At 47.4% G+C, this 20432-nt stretch overlaps 1 protein-coding gene across 16 annotated transcripts in view; it reads left to right on the top strand.

Moving 5' to 3' along the window:
• Positions 1-20432, top strand: part of AGAP1 (ArfGAP with GTPase domain, ankyrin repeat and PH domain 1) — a 558771-nt gene that overhangs the window by 463645 nt on the left and 74694 nt on the right. For 7 of the 16 annotated variants that reach the window (XM_070269557.1, XM_070269555.1, XM_070269554.1 and 4 more), the window contains one exon: positions 2083-2160. The exons of the other annotated variants lie outside the window; for them this stretch is intronic. In XM_070269557.1, coding sequence (XP_070125658.1) covers positions 2083-2160 — 78 coding nt within the window. The remainder of the gene's footprint in view (positions 1-2082; positions 2161-20432) is intronic. 16 annotated transcript variants of the gene reach the window in all.

Genomic DNA, 20432 nt, shown 5'->3' on the forward strand with positions numbered 1-20432 from the left:
GATAAGGAAGCACACGCTTAATTCTGTGAAAGCATCCGTTATACCTCAGCAACCTGCTAAGTATTCGTTGACCATTTCTAAGGAAACATTTGAGGACTGACTGCTGTGCTTTCCTGGGTCTCCAAGGCATGACTTGGCACTGGTGCATACCGGAAGCTCCCTTTGCCAGGTGTGGTCTTACGTGGGACAGATACCTTGAGGATATGGAGAAGGCACCTTCTCCACCCCCGAAACATTCCATTTAGACCCATATACCCTAGAAGGGCCTCGGTCGCCATCTTTAAATGCCTACTAGTTTAGAGATTACTTTTCTTCTTAAATTATTTTGTTGGTTTTCAGACTACAAAGTAATTCCTGGGTGTTTAGTTATAGCTTAACTTTTTCTCGTTTTAAATCAGGTGACAACTAAGTTACAGCTATTTCTTACTCTCGTCATTAATATAAAGCTTGCGTCCTGAAGATACAGTACTGTTTCACAATTGCGTTTGCTTCCCTAAGTGTCCCTGTTCCTCGCATCGATTTTATATTGTCCCTCCTAACAAACCCAATATGCAGAGAAGCGTTTGAGATTCACGTGAGCAGCAGAACTTCTCAGGGGGGACGTGGGCATCACCCTGGGTCATTCTGTGGCCCCCAGAACTAGGCATGCACAGACCTACGCCGCACTGTTTGAGGTTGAGTATTTTGGCTCCAGCACTGAGCAGGGAAGAACAGCCAACCCATCCTAAGTCAGGAGTTGACCCTTGACTGTGCGTGCCTTGTTTCTACATCAGTCTGTGAACCAAAGGGTCAATGTGGCTTCCTTCTGTGAGCCTCAGACACACCTGTGGAAGCACAAACACCTGCCTTCCCCAGGTGAGCGAACGGTTATCCAAAGAGAGCCTAATGGGAGGTTTGACCGGTTCCTCTTTCTGTTTGTGGAAGTTAAGAGAGACGACAGATGGGCTGGTCGTGCCTCTTCTTCGGGAAAATGGGTGACTGTGGCGTCACTGCCTATGCTGACGTGGGTGCCCATGGGGCAACCCCGTCCAGCCGGCCCGTGGATCTGTGGCTGTGTCTTCAGCCCCATTTGCCTGAAGACTTGCTCAGATAGAGCCATGCTATTTAACTGGTAGCTGTGAAACCTCTCCTGAAGGGCTGACAGGAAGCGACCTATTAGCCACAGGTGTCCACATGCCTGAGTCGATGGTTGGGAGGGTGGGGGCCCAAAGAGATGAGAATGCGTCCCTGGAGAAGAGTGTCCTTGGAGGTGGGGTTCCCGTCTCACCCCACACAGTCCCTGCACACACTGTGAGCAGAGGGCATGCTACACCCATGTTAACTGGGTTCTGCGTTTCACTTCCTCTGGGGGTAGCTTGGTATCCATCTTTTTTCTTGGATGCTTTCTTCAGTGAGCTGAGAGCTTAAGGAGGCTGTGCTCTCTGGGTTCCTGGGAGCTCCAGGCAAAGCCTCCAGCATCCTCCCTCTGGGAAGGAGCATGGACTCCGCCCTTCAGCCACAGCAACGGTGCTAGAGTTTTGCTGGTGTAGGTTACTGTCCAGATCCAAATATGTCTGGGAGGAAAAAGCCTTGGTTTTTTAACAGTTCTGGTTATTACAGACCTACCTTCTGCAGCACACACATGAACTGCCAATCACCAGAATCTCTTTGGATTTGACATGCTGCCAATGTTTTGCCAAATCAAAGGGCTTATGGCTGCTGGCATCACAGCTCCTTCAAAAGATGTCACCAACCCCCAAGGAAAAGACCAGCTTTGCACTGTTGTGAGCAGCCACGTGTCACACCCAGCAGGGTGGGCTAAAGGGATGCATGGACTTCCTTGCCTGGGCATTTGTTTGATTTTGTGCAAACCTAATGACGCTGGCTGGCACGCCTCCGCCGTTCCTGAGTTCTGTGCTAACAGCGGGGCAGCCGGGGTCCCGCCGGCTGGCCCCGAGCGCCCACGTGCCTCTCGGGAACCGACGGCTCCGAGGTGACCTCATGTGCTACTTTGACATTTCTTTTCTCCCCTTTTCATTTGTATTTTTTTTCCTTTTTGTTTTCTCTCTTTCCCCCCCACCCCTTTCTGCTCTCGGGATGCAGCCAAACGCAAAGCATGGAAACTAAACCGTGTTGGTAGCCTGCGAAATATATACAGCAGCAGCAGCACCAACACTGAAGGTAACGCCACACATTCCCCTCTCCCCACCCCCGCCCGCCGTCCGTCCGTCCTTCCTTCCTTCCTCTCCAATGCAGAAATGGAAATGTGATTCGCCCAAAGCCGCATGCACCCTTATTGTGTTTGCAGAGTCATTCCTGTGGTCTTTTCATCTTTTTGTTTGTGTGTTTTGTTTTACCATTCATGTTCCTTTCAGCTTACTTAAATTTTGACCTTTCCCTTCCGTCGTAGAGTAGCGATGTTTAAATTACTTCAGGAACCTATTTTCTCCTCTTTTTTCTTTTCCTTTATACATGTGGGCACTCAATGTAATATTTCCCAAGTTATTACAGTTTTTAAAAGTGTTAGTATCAGGTGTAATGATCTGTAGCCAAATACAATAGTGTGCCGTGACATTTAAGTAAGAGTCTTAATTTGTTTTGTGGAAGCATTCTCCATAATACTCTCTGCAGCTCTAATCCAGAGGCAGCCAGGCCCGGGTCATTTGCATGGGCTGCTATTGCTTGTAAATTCAGTGTATTGTTGTGTTTCTAAAGGTCGTCTGGTGCCAGAGTTCACAAATTGACTTGCATTGCTTTTTCCACCGAAGACAGCCGGCATTGCTTTTGTATAATAGCAGATGGAGTTTTCCCCCACCTTCATTTGAACAACACAATTATAAATTGCCTCTTTTTTTTTATGATTACAAATGTCAAGGGTCAGAATTATTTTGATGCCAGGCAAAGGAAAACCACCACCATCAGCCCAAGCACTCGTAAGGGAGGCTGGCGTACAATCCGTGTGATGCAAAATAGGTCACAATCCAGCGATCTTGGTATAATAGGGGGACATTTTTTTTCAGTTAAGTGCAAGCCAAATGGGTCAAGTAATCACAAGCTCGTGCCCTAACACTAATTGACTTATTTGGGGATGATTATAACTGTAATATTTTTCTTAATGTCACTGTTTTCTGGGCTGTTGATTTTAGCGATTGCCAAGCAGTGGCATTAAATCTCTTGTAAATTTTAAATTGCACGCGATTTCTGTAAACAAGTCCCCTCTCTTCACATCCCGATCATTAACCTTTCCTGATTTATATCACATCCTTTTTTTCTTCCTTTCACAATTACTCCTGTCTGGTCGCTGAAAGCCCTGCTCTCAGCCAGAAAAAAAAAAATGAATCTGGAAAACAAAACTACATTTTCACGATGGCTTGTTAAAGACCTGTTTTTAATCATAATTTTCTTTTCATTCCTCAAGGGGAAACTGTCGTCTGTTAAGGTACCAATGGAGCCTGACCCCCTTGGTGTCTTCTTTCAAAGTGTTCACTCAAGAAAGACAAAATGAAAGAGAAAAATAAGAGGATTTTAGCAACACTCACATGCAATAGCATTTTTTTGGTTGTACTTTAAAGAGTATTAAATATACTCATTCACTGCTTTTTAATGTTAGTTTTTCAACTTAGGGTGAAGATCGTTTCTGTTCCCTCTGTCCTTATCAAATATGTTTTTCTTTCGTGTGTGTGTGCATTTGTCACAACAAATTTGTTTGTTGACTTTTGGCCCTAAAAGAGAAGAGACGTGATGTCCGGTGTTATGTGGGGTTGCATACAAAGTTGGGGGCAAGAAGGAGGCACACACTTTGGCTCCTTAACCTTGAGGGCAGACAGCTCCCCCTCAGACTCACTCATGGAGCCTTCCTGGAGACCCCGGTGGGCTGCAGCTCACAACAGGTGTGACGATTTGCAGAAGTGGGGACTGGTCAGCCTCGGCCAATCAGGTAACCTGCGGCGTCTGCCCTGGGTGATGGGTGATGCTAGCTGCTCTCTGAAATCCACAAATACCGGTTAACCAGTTAGAGTTGGGGTCCCTCAGCCGACTGCCAGCAGCTACTAAAGGCAGCCCTGGGGAGATTGGAGTCAAGAATGGCCCCAAAACCACTTCTCCCTCACGTCTTCTTGTACTCCTGTTCGGTGTTCAGTTACATTTATGAATTTTCAATTAAGCAACGTGATCTTTCTTCATTTACTTTGGGTTTCGTTTAAGATGAAGATCTGTGCATACAAAGTCGATTCATATGGCTTTTAGTTGTATATTACTGAATTCATATAATTATATAAAATAAATTCTCAAAATGCCTTTCTGATTTCCAGTCTTTGGATGTCTCTAACATGATCCTGTATGAAAATTCATATCCTGAACATTCTAACTTTTGTTCTAACCTGAGGCCTTGAGTGTTATACTAAATGGACCCATCCCCAAGTGGGGTACTCTGTAAAGTGTGCTACTTGAGTAGTTTATTTAGTTGTACCCACAAAACACAAAACTCCAGTTGACTCCAGTGTTTCCTGTGGAGAGAGCTGGAACTTGAGTTTTAGGAGTAAGAGGAGGGCCCTGCTGTGAGCCAGGCACTGTCCAAGCTGTGTGTCCACGCATTGGTGTGGTCCTCAGCACAGCCCAGAGGAAGGGTGTCCGCACCCCACTTTCCAAATCTGGAGAGTGCAGCTCAGACATTATGGGACTTGCCTGCGTCTCAGGTTGGTGAGAGAAGGGCAGGAGCAAGATTTGAACCCGATGGTCTCGTTCCAAAGCCCTTTTTCTCTTAAGTCCACTCTGTTCTGGTCCCAGGACTGCACTATCTCATTTAATCTTCGTAGTCCCCTGCCAGGTAGGTATTATGCTACAGAAATTGGGGTTTAGTCAAGTCAAGTGATTTTCTGCAGGACACATAGCTAGCGTGTTGGACATATGCCCAGCTCTCCCAACTCCAGAACCTGTTCTCGGATCCTCATGGTCAATGTCAGCGTGGATGTAAACAAGTTAGAACTAATTAGAGAAACACACATACAAGCTTAGAAAACAAAAATAATTCTCTTCTGCTTTTGTCTGTCCATTAGGGCAACTTATCTCTGAAACCTAGATGGAAACCTAATTTGTATATATTTTATCGTACTAATTTTCAAATCTTTGTTACTTTATAAAAATTAAACTCTTCCCCAAGGTTGGTGAAATTTGAGTTCCTTCAACAAGAATGCAACTTTAATTTTTCGATCTCAGAAGCCTGTAAAGTGGAAGGTATATTCACGATGTGATTCTCCCCTTTATAGCTTCTAACCCAAGGGAAAAACAAATCTCAACACCAAGGGGCTGAGGCTCCACTTGGGAATGTCAGCTCCATGATGGACTTTTTTCTGTGAAAGAACACAGAGAACTAGCAGGAGGGGGGACCTCGTGTAGAAGGAAACATGGAAGGGAGGCCTGTTGGCTTGTTCGGAGCGGCAGCCCAGGGCGCATTATGGAGTCCATGGGCTTGTCCTTGGGCCTCACCTTGCCCTGCACAGCTGGAGACAGACCAGGTTATCATCCACGTTGAGCTGGGTGAAGATGTGGACTCTTTCATGGGTGTTTAAGCTCCCTTTGCTCTTATGGAAGCAAGCACTATCTTGTCTTGATAAAGCATAAAATAGGGAAAAGAGAGATGTATTGGGAAATAAAGGTCGTTTCTTGGGGTGCCAGGCCCACCTGCGTTATATGAGCTGAACAGGCCGCTTTACACTGTAGATGACGCTTACACCCAAGTACTCGCCAGGTTCAGCCTTAGCCCGAAGTCCCAGTGCAGCCCTGTCTGTCGAGGTCCATTTCTGTGCATCTGGAACTTGCGCCAGAGACAACCTGTGAAACCCATTTGGAATGCCTCCCTGCGGCCACAGCTGCACAAGAGAATGGACTCAGAGGTCCCCAGACACTGTGGTCCCAAACAGGCCCTGCCGTGGAGAAAAACAAGTCTCCTGTTGGAGAACATGGGTGGCAGACACTCTGCGTGCCTCAGACCTGTATCAGTGCCCCACACGCCCTTCCTCCACTGGACAGGCAAGATGGTCCCTGTTCCTGTGAGCACACGTGAGCAGCACTTCTAAATGGCAGGCCTCAGTCAGTGGCCTCTCTCTCCACCACGCGGTGTTCATAGTCGCAGTTCTGAGATGTCCACCTCATTCGAGTTGAGTTAAATTACAGGCACATGCTTACACACTCACAAGTCGCAGTGATGAGCCTGCCCGGGTCTCGGGTTCCTGCCGTGGCACACCATGACCTGTGCTGGGTCTGGGCAGACAGAGAGGGGAAAGGCTGATGGTCAGCCCAGGGGATGTCAGACAAAGATCTGATGCAGAGTGAGGGAGGATAAGTTCCGAATGAGGCCTGGGTGCCCTGCGGGTTTAGTGGAGAGCGAAGCTACATTCAATTTAGGGGTTCAGGAAAGGCTTCATGATCTATGGGACTTGACAGGACCCCTGTGACCACAGCGCTGAGAAATTTCCTGGCATCCTGTCCTGTAACTCCCTGGCAATCCCTGAGGGAGATCACATCCTCCACATTTTACAAAAGGAGAAACCGAGACACAGAGAAGGGCAGTCAGGAGCGCCAGGAAAGCACAGTGGCATGTGGAGACCAGGCTGGGCATTGGGGTCGGAGCCACAGGCTGAAGCCCGGATGTGGGCTCAGCAACGAGCACGGAGTACTCTTGGGCTTCAGCGGAGAGGTGTGGATGCCCCGTGGGGCCGTGACACTCAGCAGACAGCCGTCACCACGGGTGGGGGACAAAGGCTGCTCTGCCCTAGCAGGTGTGACAGTCGTGCTGTCCTTCTGAAGGACTCCCTGCAGTGTCTAGTCCACCCCGAGATGTCCCAGCAGCGTTCCCAAGGCTCCGCGTGCCTGTGGGGCCCACCCTCTGAGGCTGCCTTCCACACTCAGGCGGCGTTTTTCTTCTTCTAAATCATTGCACATGCTGTCAAACTTGGATTCTGGATCAGAAATTCTGCACACCTTGTGTTTGTGAGCGGCAGTATAGACAGTGGTTTTGAGCCCAGACCCTTGAACCAGATAGAATTGGTCCAATTCTTGCACCTCCATTTCTTAGCTCGAACCTTGGGTCATGGACGTGCCCTCTCTGTACCTCGATTTCCCCATCTGTCAACTGGGGAGATGACGCCCGCTGCACAGGTTGGGAGGAGTCAGTGCGTTAACATAGATAGAGGCGCGGAACACAGCGCCCACACCCACTGCTCTCCTTGCCTAATGTCAGGAGTGCCACAAATTGTCATTCAAAGAAAATTCAAATGCTTGAGCATCATTTGCATAGCAAGGAGCAGAAATTCGACAAGAAGTGTTTTCCTGAAAGTGCAAGAGGAACTTTAAAATCAAGCTTCTTTTTTTCCCAGACTTTTAAAACTAGCTTTCCCAGTCCCATTTACCATGCTCCTCAAAAGAATCATCAGATGTGGAAATTTGGCTCTGGAATCAGACATGCCTGGATCCGCTCCCAGCCCTGCCACTTCCCAGCTGTGCGAATTTGGATGACTTACCGCTTAGTTTTCTTTCTCTAAAATGGAGACCATAAAACCTACCTCGAAGGATAATTGAAAAAGAAATTAAGTGAAGCCAACGACGCCCTTCCTGCAGAGCTGGGCACATGGCAAGGGTGACCACGGTGGTTGCTGTTAAATTGTTGTAAAGACTTAATTAATAGGAAAATAACTCCAAGACCACACTCTGTGTGGAGTATCCACGGAACCATCTTTAGGCCTTGAAGGTATCCGTTTAGGGCAGAATCAGCCAAAGCAGGCCCCGGCCGGTGATGAATGGCACAGGTTAAGAACTCATGCAGATAATTTCAGATTTGAGAAGCCCTTTCATGGGAAACAACTCAGAATTGACGTTTTGGGGAAAGAAGCAAGATGGCTTGCTTTTCCAGCCCTCGACTTAAGGATGACGGTTTGACGGTCATCAGAGCATCCAGCAGCACTTGGAGAGAAGACCTGTGGGCGGTGAATGGCTCCGAGGGGGGTCTGATGAACCCACATGCCCGTCTCGATTCCCACCCTCAACTCTGAGGAGAGGAAGAAGCTCTGGGCCCACCCAGCATGGCAGAGCCCACATGTCCGTCTCAGGAGAGTGGGGACTCTGAAAAGTGATGCATACTCTAAGTTAGTGTGAGTAACGTGGTAAACGGACAGAGGACTGCTTAGTAACTAGATAAATTACAACAGAGGCCTCTGGTTTTTCTTTCTCAACCAAAAGCTTGGTCCTTGGGCTTTCAGGGGCTGCCTGGATCGTGAGCAAGAGCCAGCAAACATGTGAACACATCCACTCTCTGCATCCTGAAAGGTTTTCAGTTTGGGATCCGATTATTCTTTTCAAGAGCGTTGTTTTAGGCGCTCTCCTTCATTTAAGCAATGCGTGGCGCCCTGCGGTCTGGAATCCAGAGCTAACAGAATGGAGTTTCTTGATGCCTGGCTCTCAGACTGCTCTCCCAGCTCCTTCGAGTGTGTTCTGAAAATAAAAACCTTTGCACTTCCTGAGAATGCCCCGTGACAACAGTTAGCAGTAAGCATTCCTAACTTTGTGACCTCCCTCTGGGGACTCGCTTCTTCACAGAATTAATTCTGCTCTTCTCCTGAATTAAGCCGCAGTCCGACACCTCTGTTGGACTCTGGGCTAAACAAAGATGTTTGCCAAATTCAGAGCTTGCAGAAATATTTACCTGAGAACCATGAACTGCATGTGTTTATAATGACCAGAAGTAACGACTTTTTGCTTTTTGTTTAAAATTAACTTCTCAAATGGGAGGAGGGATTGTTCTTATATATATTATTTTTTTTGCCATGGGTCTTGGTTCTGCACAATCCTGGACCATATTCTTCAGGCTTTCCTTCACATTTATCTTTTCCTAAAAAATGGGAGAAATATTGAAAATAAATAAAAATGAACTTTTTATATTATGGTGGGTTTGGGCTGAAATCTTAAATATGTGTGGTTTTCATCATAATTGAGTAAAATATCTAAACCACATGCCTACTTAATATATGCTTTGAAAGCAGAAATGTTGATTTTATAAAACGTATGGCTCAAAAAAATTAGCATAAAACCCTGGGCTCTTTATGCCATAGCCTTGCATTATCTCATAGATTGCAGTAGACCCAGAGATGGGGCAAATAGCAGATACGTTCCATCTCAGTTTCCAGGTTTGGTAAACTGATAGTGGCTACCTGGAGAATTGTGTTAGGCAGGATTCTGAGGCTGCATCAGGCTCTTGGGAATCAGGAAGTTCTTTCCTGGCAAAACAAGGGGAGGGACCACACGCCTTTGTCATCCCAGCCCAGCCTGGCACTTCCCTTGTAGATAAAGCTGAGATCAAAGGGTGAAATGGTCTGCTCATGGGCTCCCAGTGAGTAGATGGCAGAGCAAGAAAGACAGGAGAGTGGACCCCCAAACCTGAAGGACATGAAGAAAAGACAGCGTGGAGCTTCAGGCAGAAAGTGCGAGAAACCCGTTGCTAATACTCCCTTGTTAATGAGAAGAAATGACTTGGCCAAAGGTTTCAGTTGCCGTTGACATATTCATCGGGGTCCTGTGGTGGATCTTAAGACAAACGTCCTTAAAACTCTAACAACAGAAGTCAGAAGTGGAGAGGATGGCTGTTTCCGGGCCAGCCTTGGCTATCTCACTGTCAGGTCATTTTTAAACGGTGACCCCCTGGACACCTCTGGGCTATACGGATCCTGGACTCATATGGGCCCCCTGTGCAAGTGAACATGTCTGTCCTCCATACTAAACATTCGTCTCTGCACAGTTTAGATGATGCATTTTCATCACGTTTGTCATTAAATATGTCAAGAAGGACGCTTGGCCTCATGGCTAGGACTGGTCCTCAGGGGTCTGGGTTCCAGGTGTGTGGGGGAGCCGGGAGAATGGACTCAGATTCCTCATCCAGCCAATGAGCACCTTGGAGTGAGCAACCTGTACAGACACGTGGAGCCCTTCTAAATTCAGAAGAGAAACAAATCTGCTCGGTGTCATTGTCCGTGTTGCCCCAGCATCTCACAGACCTCTTGGAGCCATGGTGCCTCGGTTGGGCCCAAGCGCCCAGATCCTCTTGGTCTTTGCAGAAGCACAGTGCCACCATTCCATCCCCTGAATCCACCAGTGAACCACAGGTGCGCCTCTGTCCGGCTCTCCTCCCCTTTCACCCGCTGCCCCCAAAGGCCTCCTTGTCAGATGTCTCCTGCTCCAAACAACTTCCCAACGTACAACAGTGGCAGCTGCTTTAGGCTCTTTAACCCTTTGTCTGCTAGGATTCCGCAAAAATAATTGATGACTGATTGGCCCATTAACCTTTAAAAAAAAAAAAAAGTTTGACAGCCCAGCCTTGTGTAATGAGAAGGGATTCCTTGTGAAATCAGCGCGATGGCTGTGTTGCTTGCCCCTGAGGAGGCGAAATTAGCCCCGTGGGGCCTTGTCTGCATAGAAACTGGACGCAATTAGTGTAATATCCGGTGTTATTAATGTCGTTTGGAATAATTGGGCAGGTTGATTTCGACAGGTTCATGGTGCTAAAATACTATTATAGTGGACCCTTCCACAGCTAACCGTTAAACACGGAAAACTGTTTAATTCCCTGTGAGCCCAATCACAAAACTTTATGAAACAGCTCAGCCCTGGAATGTCACGCTGGGAAACAACGCCATTCTTTATTTCAGGCTTGGGGCGTGGTGGCGCTTTGAGTTTTCATTGTCGAGGGGCTGGGGGATCGCGTTGTGCTGATCACGTGTGCATCTAAACACTAAGGAACACGCCTGTAGCGTGGATGTCATCAGGACTTTCTGCGTCCGGAATTCTGGCTTTACAGAATGAACGAAGCATAAGCCACCGTCCTCGTCGCTAAGAATAGGTTGGTATGAGTGAAATGGACAGCAACGGCACGTTCTCACCGTCCGAGGCTCATGCTTCACGTTTTCGGTGAGGGTGACAATGAAGAATATGGCCCAGTCTGTCTTTTCTGACTGGTTGGCCTCATGCTGCCCATTATTGTTTTTGTCGTTGTTTATCTAGTTGCTGATAACGGGAATGGCGTCGCAGTGTCACTCCATGATGTGGTGGAATCCCGGTCCATCGGTGATCTGAGTAAGGCCGTGTCATGGGATGGCAGTTCTTCTGTGAACCTGGGGAGGACCGGGTTCATGTTCTGTCGTACAGAAGAAGGGAAAATATTGGGGTCCAGAAGTCTCCTAGCTGTTTCCTTAGTGAGTGGGAATAGTCCCTGCAATGATACAGAAGTGGAAGCCAGCATTCGCGGTAGAGGTTTACCGGGTACTGAGCTCATAAGATGAGCAGTCATCACATTGGAGCTTCCCACCAGGCATAGGTCCCTTCTCCGCTAGATTAGTCAGGACTGAGTTTGGAAGTGACAGAAGCCCGATTTAAAGAGGTTTCGGCAGACTGGGAGAATAGGTTGGCTCATGCAACCAAGTGGAGGGCAGACAGCTAGAGGTGGCTGCAGGAATGCCTACCCCCAGGAACCTCCCATCCCTGCTTCGCTCTGCTGGTCAGCAGCATCCTCACCTGTCCACAGGTCATGGCCTGGGTAGCAGAGGTTTCCCCTCCTCTGGAGGGGGCAAAGCCACCTGCACCTGTAGGCTGTGTCTTGACAGATCCCAGATAAGAGGAGAAGGGACCCCAACTCACATATGAAAACCTGGAGGACACTTGATCTTGTGTCCCCTACTAGAACAGATCTGAGTGGCCAAGAGCATCACATGCTCTGACTGTCCTGGTGTAGAGGGGACCATCCCTCCTCCCATGCTGGGCAGTCACTGGCCACAGAGCCGGATACCTAGGAAGATGGCAGCTGGAAAGTCCCTGGCTCATGACTACCACATTATGGCACCGTGTCACAGGAACCTTGATGACAACAGTAGAAAGGCTTTCCAATAGCCAGTCCTCACATCCCTCAACATCCTCCAGATAATGACCCGTTAAAAAGAAATACGATGCTAGTGACAAGCTGGTTAGAGATTTCTGGGAAAACTACTTTTAAAAGATCCACCACCTTGATCCTGATATCAGGAGTAAGGGAAAATAACAGAAAGAGTCACTGGGAAGTGGGGAGACCCTTCCAGCTCCCATTAGACACCCTAGGGGAGCTTTTTTTTTTTTTGGTGAGGAAGATCAGCCCTGAGCTGACACCTGTTGCCAGTCCTCCTCTTTTTGCTTGAGCAAGATTGTCCCTGAGCTAATATCCATGCCAGTCTTTCTCTATTTTGTTATGTTGATTGCCATCACAGCATGGCTTGATGAGCCGTGTAGGTCCACACCCAGGACCCAAACCCATGAACCCCAGGCCACCAAAGCAGAGCACAGTGAACTTAACCCCTACCCCACTGGGTCAGCCTCGTGCTTTTTTTTTTAATGTTAGTTTGTTTTTAAGAAATGGAGAAAGAGTGCTGCTGGTCACTTTAAGAGAGGAAAATAAGTGAGATAACATCTGTAAAGTCCTAGCATTTTTCCTGACACAGAATTGGAGCCCGGTAGTATATTTGTATTTATTATTCCATGCAATAGATTCATTACAAAGAAAACTAAGTATTCCTTCATGAAGTGATATGTAACGTAATTAAAAATGCAATTGCTCTATAATCCTTGTTTTCTTTTTTAGTCTTGGCAGGCAGACAAGTCCTCTAGCAGATAGGATTCAGTTCTGAAATTTTCACTGTGTCTTAGGTATTCACATGTTACCCACCATCAAAAAAAAAAGCCACACAAAGACAGGATCCTGGTGAACGCATGATATGCTGAGCATGAGCTGGATTCCATTCGGTGATGGTAGTGTAGATTGCTTCTAGACTCATGCACAGATCTTAGGCCCTTCCTCAGGAAGTGAGGCCTGCCAGCTGCCCGGCTCCTTATAAAGACATCTTTGCCAGAGTCTGAAATCTTAAAGAAGGCTCAGTAGCACCCTGGTGGGACTGCATCTGCACTGAGACAACATGGGGGGTTCCCTATCTTCTCCACGGTGGGCTGGACCCCACTCCAGGTAGCCCAGGTGTTAGCAGTCGCAGTTGAGCAAGGAGCCCCATCAGTGTGGCCCACCTGGGAGAGGCTGGCTCAGGTCAAAGGCGCCACTGCCTCTCTGATTGGGAGCCATGGCGGGACCCTGCATGGACAAGACTGGAGGGGCATCTTCTGCCTCTGCTGGGGTCAGGCTGAGCCATTCAGTCAATACACGAAAATTCCCCAAACAACTGGTGATCAGTGTCCCCGAGCTCTTGCTCAGACTGAATAGCCTTGCATACAAGTCCCAGTGTTCGTACCTGTCCTGTCACTGAATCCCTTCTCTGTATGTGCCCCATACACCTTAAAAACAGGCAACACGCACACGGATTGTCACAGTGATTATGGAACTTAGGATTGTACCACACTTTGTCACTGAAGTATTGGCTGTGTGTGTCTGGATGCACGTCTTCATTATTTCGGTAATTGTGTGCCTTTCCAGGTCACAGTCATCCCATAGGACGCCCTGTCTAAAAGGAAAACTGTCCCAGATGGGTCGGATTGCAGGTGTTTGTGCAGTTGGTTCTTAATTGGGACATGAAACTTAGTTGTGCCTTCCAGGGTCCTTCAGGCCTGTTCTTTGGGCTCCCCTTTCCAATCCAATCCAATGCCTTTCCTTGGAAGCTGGGGTCCACTAGACTCGAGTCACAGGATGTCCTGCATCCCTTTGCTCTTTGCTCCGTTGAGCCTTATGGGCATTTCATCATGATCAGCAGACCCAGCCAGGGTTTCATCTTCCAGGAGAGGAGGTGTGAAACCGCGCCGGCCACTCTCACACTCTTTGGTTTGATCTATCGCCTCGAAACGCAATGTGGGGTCCTCTCTTTACCACCTGTGACTGCAGGTGCCAAGTGGTCCTTGACGTTGTGGCTTTTAGGAAATTGTCTGCCTTATTCACAATTCTTTGTAGCTCTCTTTCCCTACCTCACTGATGGAGAGAAATATGTTTGTAAACAGATGTATTTGAAGATGATGTCTGTTTGATCATAGTCTACAGAAGTACAGTTAACATTTCATTATATTGGTCTTCTGTCTTGCCCATTTACTAACTGCTGTTATTTCTCATAATTTATAGATTATTTGGGATCTCCAATGTAAATAATCACATAGCCTGTGAAAGATGATTCCGTGTCTTTATCTTTCCAGTCCTTAGACCGTTTATTCCCCTGTGTTGTCTTACTGCACTGGTGTTTAGGGTTGAGCGAAGGCTGATACGGTGGGCATCTTTGCCTGGAGTACCCTTAACTGATGTGAAATGATTGCTTCTCACATTTCATCCTTAAGAATTATGATGCTCTGGGTTTGGAGAGGTACTCTTTGTCCAAGATAAGGGGGCTCCCTTCTATTCCTAGTTTGATAAGAGATTTAATCTTATTTATTTTTCTTATTAACTTTTTTCCCCCTCTTCTGGTTGGCAAGTTATCCACTCTGCTTCTTTTCTTATAAAGGTTAACTCTGATATTTTACCAAAACCTGAAGTTACTTCTTAACTCCCCTGTGGAATGGTTGAAAGTCCTACAACATCTTAACTCCGGTGTCCTCACCTCCACTTATTTCTCTGATATTTTGTACCTTCCCCACATTAGACATTATTATGAGTAGTATTTGATATCATTTTTGTTTAGATGTATCTATGTATTTATCTATTCATTGCTCACCAACCCTGCTAGCTCTAAGCCTCTTTCTAGAATCTTCTGAAGTGTATCTTTTGGTGGTTCCTTTAGTGAAGGTCTATTGATAATGAGCTGTTGCCATTTTTTTGTATGAAAAATATCTTTATTCCGCTCTTGTTCTTGAAAGAGCGTTTTCCTGGATCCCAGTTCTAGACTGACATTATTTTTTCTCAGGACTTTGTGGATATTATTCCTCTATCTTGAAGCTTTGTTGCTCTTGAGAAATCTGTCATCCTTGTGACTAGCATTTGTTTAAGAGCAGTCTGCCTTTTCTTGCTTCACATTCTTAAGAGCCTCTCTTTGTCTTCAGTTTTCCAGTTTCGTAGACTCATGGTATGGTTCTCCTTGTCATAAGCCCTCTTGGTAAAGGTTGTGTTTCCTGTATCTAGACCTCCACATCATTCAACAGTCCTATAAAATTCTCAGTGTTTGGCTGGCGGTTAGGCGTGTGTTATACCCTGCGACTCTTCTCTACGCCTCATCATTTCTTTCATATCGTCCACCCTCCTTGTTGTCTCTTCTGCATTTTAACTAGTTTCTCCAGATCTGTCCTCCTGCTCAACAGTTCTCACCCAGCTCCTCTTTTAACCCATCCGTGGAGGGTTTTGTTTTTTTTAACAATGATTTTTGGAATTTCCAAAAGATCTAGCATTTTTTCTGATCTGTCCCGGTCAATTTCCATGGTCTCCTTTTGCTTGAAAATTTAGGAGATTTTATTTTTTTATTTCTTTAAACAATTCACCCATGGTTATTTTAAATTCTGTGTCTGTAATTCTTTGATCTAAGTCCTCTGTCCTGTTTCCTGTGTGTTTGGTGTCTTTGGTTTGGGTTCATATATGGTTGATCTTTGCCTGTGGAATGCTTTTGTTCTGAGAAGGTGCCAGAAGCCAAGGGGGCTTTGCAGACCCAGAGCCCCTGTAGCTCCGTTCTTTCCAGGATTGCTGGATGTGGGACTCAGGTTTCTCTCTCCCACCTTATTGTGACCTTATTCATTTTGCCACCAAAAGGGTTCATCCCTTAGGATAGTCTTCACTTATGCAGGCATTCAGCGCTTAGTGCTCACAGTTCTGGTTTCAACTCATGGGTTTGATTTGGATGGGGAGAGAGAGGGTGGGCTTAGGGCTTGGAGATTCCACCTTCCTGCAGTTCCAAGAATGCAATAAGAAGTATGTTTTGTAGGGAAGGTCCTTCCACATATCTTGTCTGCCATATTGTGGGGCAGTCTGGTTGGCAGGAAAGGCTGGCCCACACCACACACAGCCCTGGAAGCCAAGCCCAGGCCAATGGAGAAGTGCTCACGTGTTGGTGCAGGGGGCAATAGTGCAAATCTGTTGCACGGTAAACTCTGAGCGATGTGTTCATTCTGAGCCAGAGCCAGTGAAACAGGCGAGGGCTGAAAGTAGAAGGAAATGGAGAGAAAGGTACAGATTGGGGGATATGTCTAAGCAATGTTATAACTGATTAGATGGCAGTGGGAAGAGGGAGAGGGTGGAATCTGGGTGATTTTGAAGTTTTATGACTAGAAATAGCATTGTAACTGTTAACAGAAATAGCAAAACTCAAAAAGGAGCATTTGACGATTATGGCAGATCTATTTTATGCATTTAAATTTGATGTGAGGACAAAATATTCAAAGAGTATCTGTGGGCATTTAAAAATCCCAAAATGATTGGGTTTTGGGTTCAGAAATACAGATTTGATGATTGACCACGTGTATTGGAAGTGACTGTCTAAGGTTTGGAAGTAAATGAACACTTGGAGGTGGTGAGGGGGTCTGGAGGACCATAAACTAAACCTGGAATCTGCTTCCCTGATGAACACATGCAGAGGAGCCAGAGGGGAGAAAAAGAAGCAGTGGTTAAAAATCTAGAAAGAATACTATAGTTGAGCTTGGTAAACAGATGGCAAGTATGCCACATGCACCCTTCCTTGCCCTAGGGCAGACATTGCTATTTGATTGTGGCACTTATTCTCTTGAGAGCCTGGAGCCAGTCTTGGAATCCCCACCATGGGATGCCTGGCAGCTTCTCAAAGGTCTCCCAGTAACAAAGGAGTTGAGAACTATCTTGCATCCCTCCCACAGCATCTCAGTTGAAAGGGCCCTAGTGGTCATCTTTGAGGTGCTGAGTTCCCTCCAGTCTCCCACTGAAAGGGCCACACAAGGCATTGAAGCCCAAGGGAGCAGAATCCAAAAGTTGGCTGCTCCACCTGTGGATAGCTCTGATGGGGAGAGAATCTCCCACCAGTGGAGTCCATCGGTTTTCTGTCTTGGGGACTCCTCAGGGCTCCCTAGAACAGGCATCACCCATCTTCTCTCAGAACTCATGAATCTCCATTGGGTGGTTCCTGGTGTCCTGCTCTTTTTGTGATGCTCCTGAGGTCCACCCTGGGTGATGGCACAGCACAGAAGGGTCCTGAACAGGAGCAGAGCAGAACCACCTCCCCCTCAGTGTAGATGACACACTTGTGGCCTGCATTCTTACTGGCAGCCTCGTGCTGTAGATTACTTCTCTTTGGGATGGGTGTTGACTGCAGTCGCTCAGCCTTTGCACGTTTGAAGCTGGTAAACAAAATCTCCACCAAACCTCGCTTGCCTCTGGGATCCAAGGGCAGGAATTCCTAGCTGTCCGTGAGGCATTTCACCTTTTGAGTCATCACCGGCTCTGAAGTCCCCTTTTTAAACTCTGGGGTTGAAACCCTTGTTTATCTGTGGTCCTCCAACCGTCTGCCCTTTCAGAATTTGATAAGCAGACTTTATGTGCCCTCATCCAAGTCATCGATAAAAATGTTGGACAGGCAAGACTGAGCTCAAAGTCCCACGGTATGCCACTCCACACCTCCTTCCAGGTTCCAGTAATTAGTACCCTTTGGATGGACTCTTCCAGTGAGTTGTTCACCCATGGAACTCTACCCGCATCCCTTTTGTCCATCCTCATAAATGCCTGTTCACATCCAGGTGCATATTCAAGGTGATTGAGCAGCTCAGAGGACCAAGGGGGAAAGTCACAAGATGGTGGTCACAGTCAACAATGCCAGACACTCCAGAGAGAAAGGGGTCTGTGGGAAACCCGTGGGCCCTGGCTATCAGTTCACCTGTAATCGTATAAAGTGATGCTTCAGTAGAATAGACGAGGGGGACTTTGTTAGAGAAAAGGAAGTGGTTAAGGGGAGCATGCTCAGGTAACGTGAGCACTTTGAGAATGGTGGACGGGAAGGGGGATGGGAAGAGGCAATCGCTAGAGGATGGAGTGAGATCAAGGAATGTATCTGTGTGGAGTAGGGGTGAGTGTCCTGAGTGCAGGTCAAGAAGAAGGGGGTCATTGGGTTTGGAATAGATGAGGAAATCATTGCTGAATCCAGCTCCACAAGAAGGTAAGGGGACCAGGTAAAGGAAGCGCGGGGGTGGGGCGCAGAGAAGGACCATGAAGTGAAAGTCGAGACAGAAGTGTTTCGTGACATAGAAGATATTAGGAAAGGAAACTTGCTTCCGGAAGAAGGAGAAGGTAGCTGGTGGAATTGATTTTTAAGAAGAGTGAGAGGCTGTAGAAGAGATGCTGTAGGGAGAGTACATTTGGAAATTTGTAAGAAATGAACTCTGATGTTCCTGCAAACACTTAAATATATTTGTTCCCTTAAGTAGATTTTGCATGGGTAGGTAAATTTCGTTTACATAGTTCATAGGGCAAAGCCAAACTATACTTTAGCAACTTAACTTGGAAGTTTTGTCTTTGCATGAGGTATTGAGAGTATTTTAGCAGAAGATGCCCAAACCAACTACTGCATTGGAACAAGACAAAAAATATCGATGTTTCTGTGGCACTGTATTCAGACCTCCACTGTTGTTTCCATCGCTCTGTATTTAACCCCAGAGTGTCTGTGTGTGCCTGTCCCTGTCACGTGGAGACGTTTGGAGAGCACAGACTGTCTCCTGCAAGCTGGAACCCTTGCACCCTCGAGGTGCCCTGCCCACCGGGGAGGAGCTGACGGCCGGCCGCAGCCGCTGAGCCTGGCCTTGGTGTAAAGCAAGTTAGCTTCTTTCCCTTTGGTTCCAGGGGATGTAGCTTATGATCCCGGCCAGAAATTTGAACAGGAAAGCTTTATGGCACGCCAGTTGTGCAGAAATTTAACTGGGAAGCTAATGATGGTAATTTTTTTTTGCTAAAAGCTCTAATACCTCCTGCTCAGAGGGAGCTTTTGTCTGTGTATTCCAGTTTCACAGATTGAGGAAGGATGAGCCTGTTCGGTAGATGTCCCAGGCTACAGTTGTCAGCTTCTTCCCACGAATTACCAGATTTTCCTGGTGGCCTAACTGTGACTTATGTAGCTCTTTCTTGCCTTGCCTATTAGTTTACCAGGGTAGTTTTGCATAAAATGTGTAAATTTAGGGCACTATCCTGCAAGAATCAGTGTGGAAAAGGTTGTAATTCATAGTATTAGGACATAAAAGCCTGTGGATCAGGAAGCTGGGCCTTTTAAAATCCACAGATGTAGCGTCTCAGCCAGTAATTACAAGGTGTAATTGCAGGTCAGCCGTGGGGAGACCTGCATGAAAGTCACAGCTAATTTTTTAAATGAAAATCCCAACAAGTCTCATGAGTGTCCGGGGACATTACTGGGGTGGGGGCGAGGGATCTGCAGACGCCACTGCCCCCAGCCTTTCTCTCCCACCTCCCTTTTCCACAGCAAGTGGGGTGTTCTGCTTCTGCATAAACACAGGGGTCGTTTGTTTTCCGACTCAAGAGCCCGATAGATTGGGGTTCAATTTCGGATGACTGTCTCACTTTCAGAACTCTAATCACTAGCTCTCCAGACCTCAGGAACCCAAGAGATTCCGAGAACGTGGGATACTAGCATAATGTGGAAGACGCCTTCTGGAGGCTCCCATGTCTCATGTTGAAGTCAGCTGCTCCTCTCCTCCCCCCCTTCAAAGAGCATCCCCGTGCAGCCCCTTGTCTGAGCTTTCCACACCTGCTCCAAATGAAGCCCAGCTTGGCCCTTTTCAGGGGGTGGCCTGACTTACACTCAGTACGTGCACCCCAGCACTTTCCTGCAGCCCCCCCAGTGCACCCTCGTTGCAGCTTTTAACATCTCCACAGAGAATCACAGGCCTTTGGGAAGCTGGAGGAAGCGGTGGACCCTCTTGTCCCAGAAACGTCATTATGCTCGGTGAGGCTGGGCACGCTAATAGGAGAAGCCCTTCACCAGTGGTTTGGCAAACAAATGTGCCCGCCTTCCCTCCCTTTGGGCCCCTTGGAGCTGGTTCCACAGATTTAGGCCCAACTCGCCAGGAGGGTTAAATTTGAAAAGAGCAGCCATGCTGGTTTTACGCAGAACACAGTACTGTTATTGCCAGAATATGTAAAGATTTCCCCCAAAAGTGTCATGGCCCTGTTTCCATGGCAGTTGGTGGTAGTTTAGGGAATCAGTTCCCCAGACCTGGCTGTGCGTTAAGAAGGACATGAGTCTCCCATTCCTGGGCCCTGTCCCCACCCCCCAGGGATCAATGGGGTCAGGTGGGAGGGGTCTCAGCCACAAGAGTGGGGGCTGCTTCTCTCTTGAGATGGAAGGGAAGGAGGAGAGGATGCTGGACATGGCTGTAGTTGCTTTGGAGACAAGCTGAGTGAGCATCCTTGTCTCAGAGGCTGAAGGGCTCCTGGTGAGGCAGGGCCTTGGGAGAGCCATCTAGAGAAGGGGTGGGGCCGCCCGGGCAGCACAGAGCCCAGCAGAGGTCAGGGGCTG

The sequence above is a fragment of the Equus caballus genome, chromosome 6 (assembly GCF_041296265.1).
Source record: "Equus caballus isolate H_3958 breed thoroughbred chromosome 6, TB-T2T, whole genome shotgun sequence".
Classification (NCBI taxonomy): Eukaryota; Metazoa; Chordata; class Mammalia; order Perissodactyla; family Equidae; genus Equus; species Equus caballus.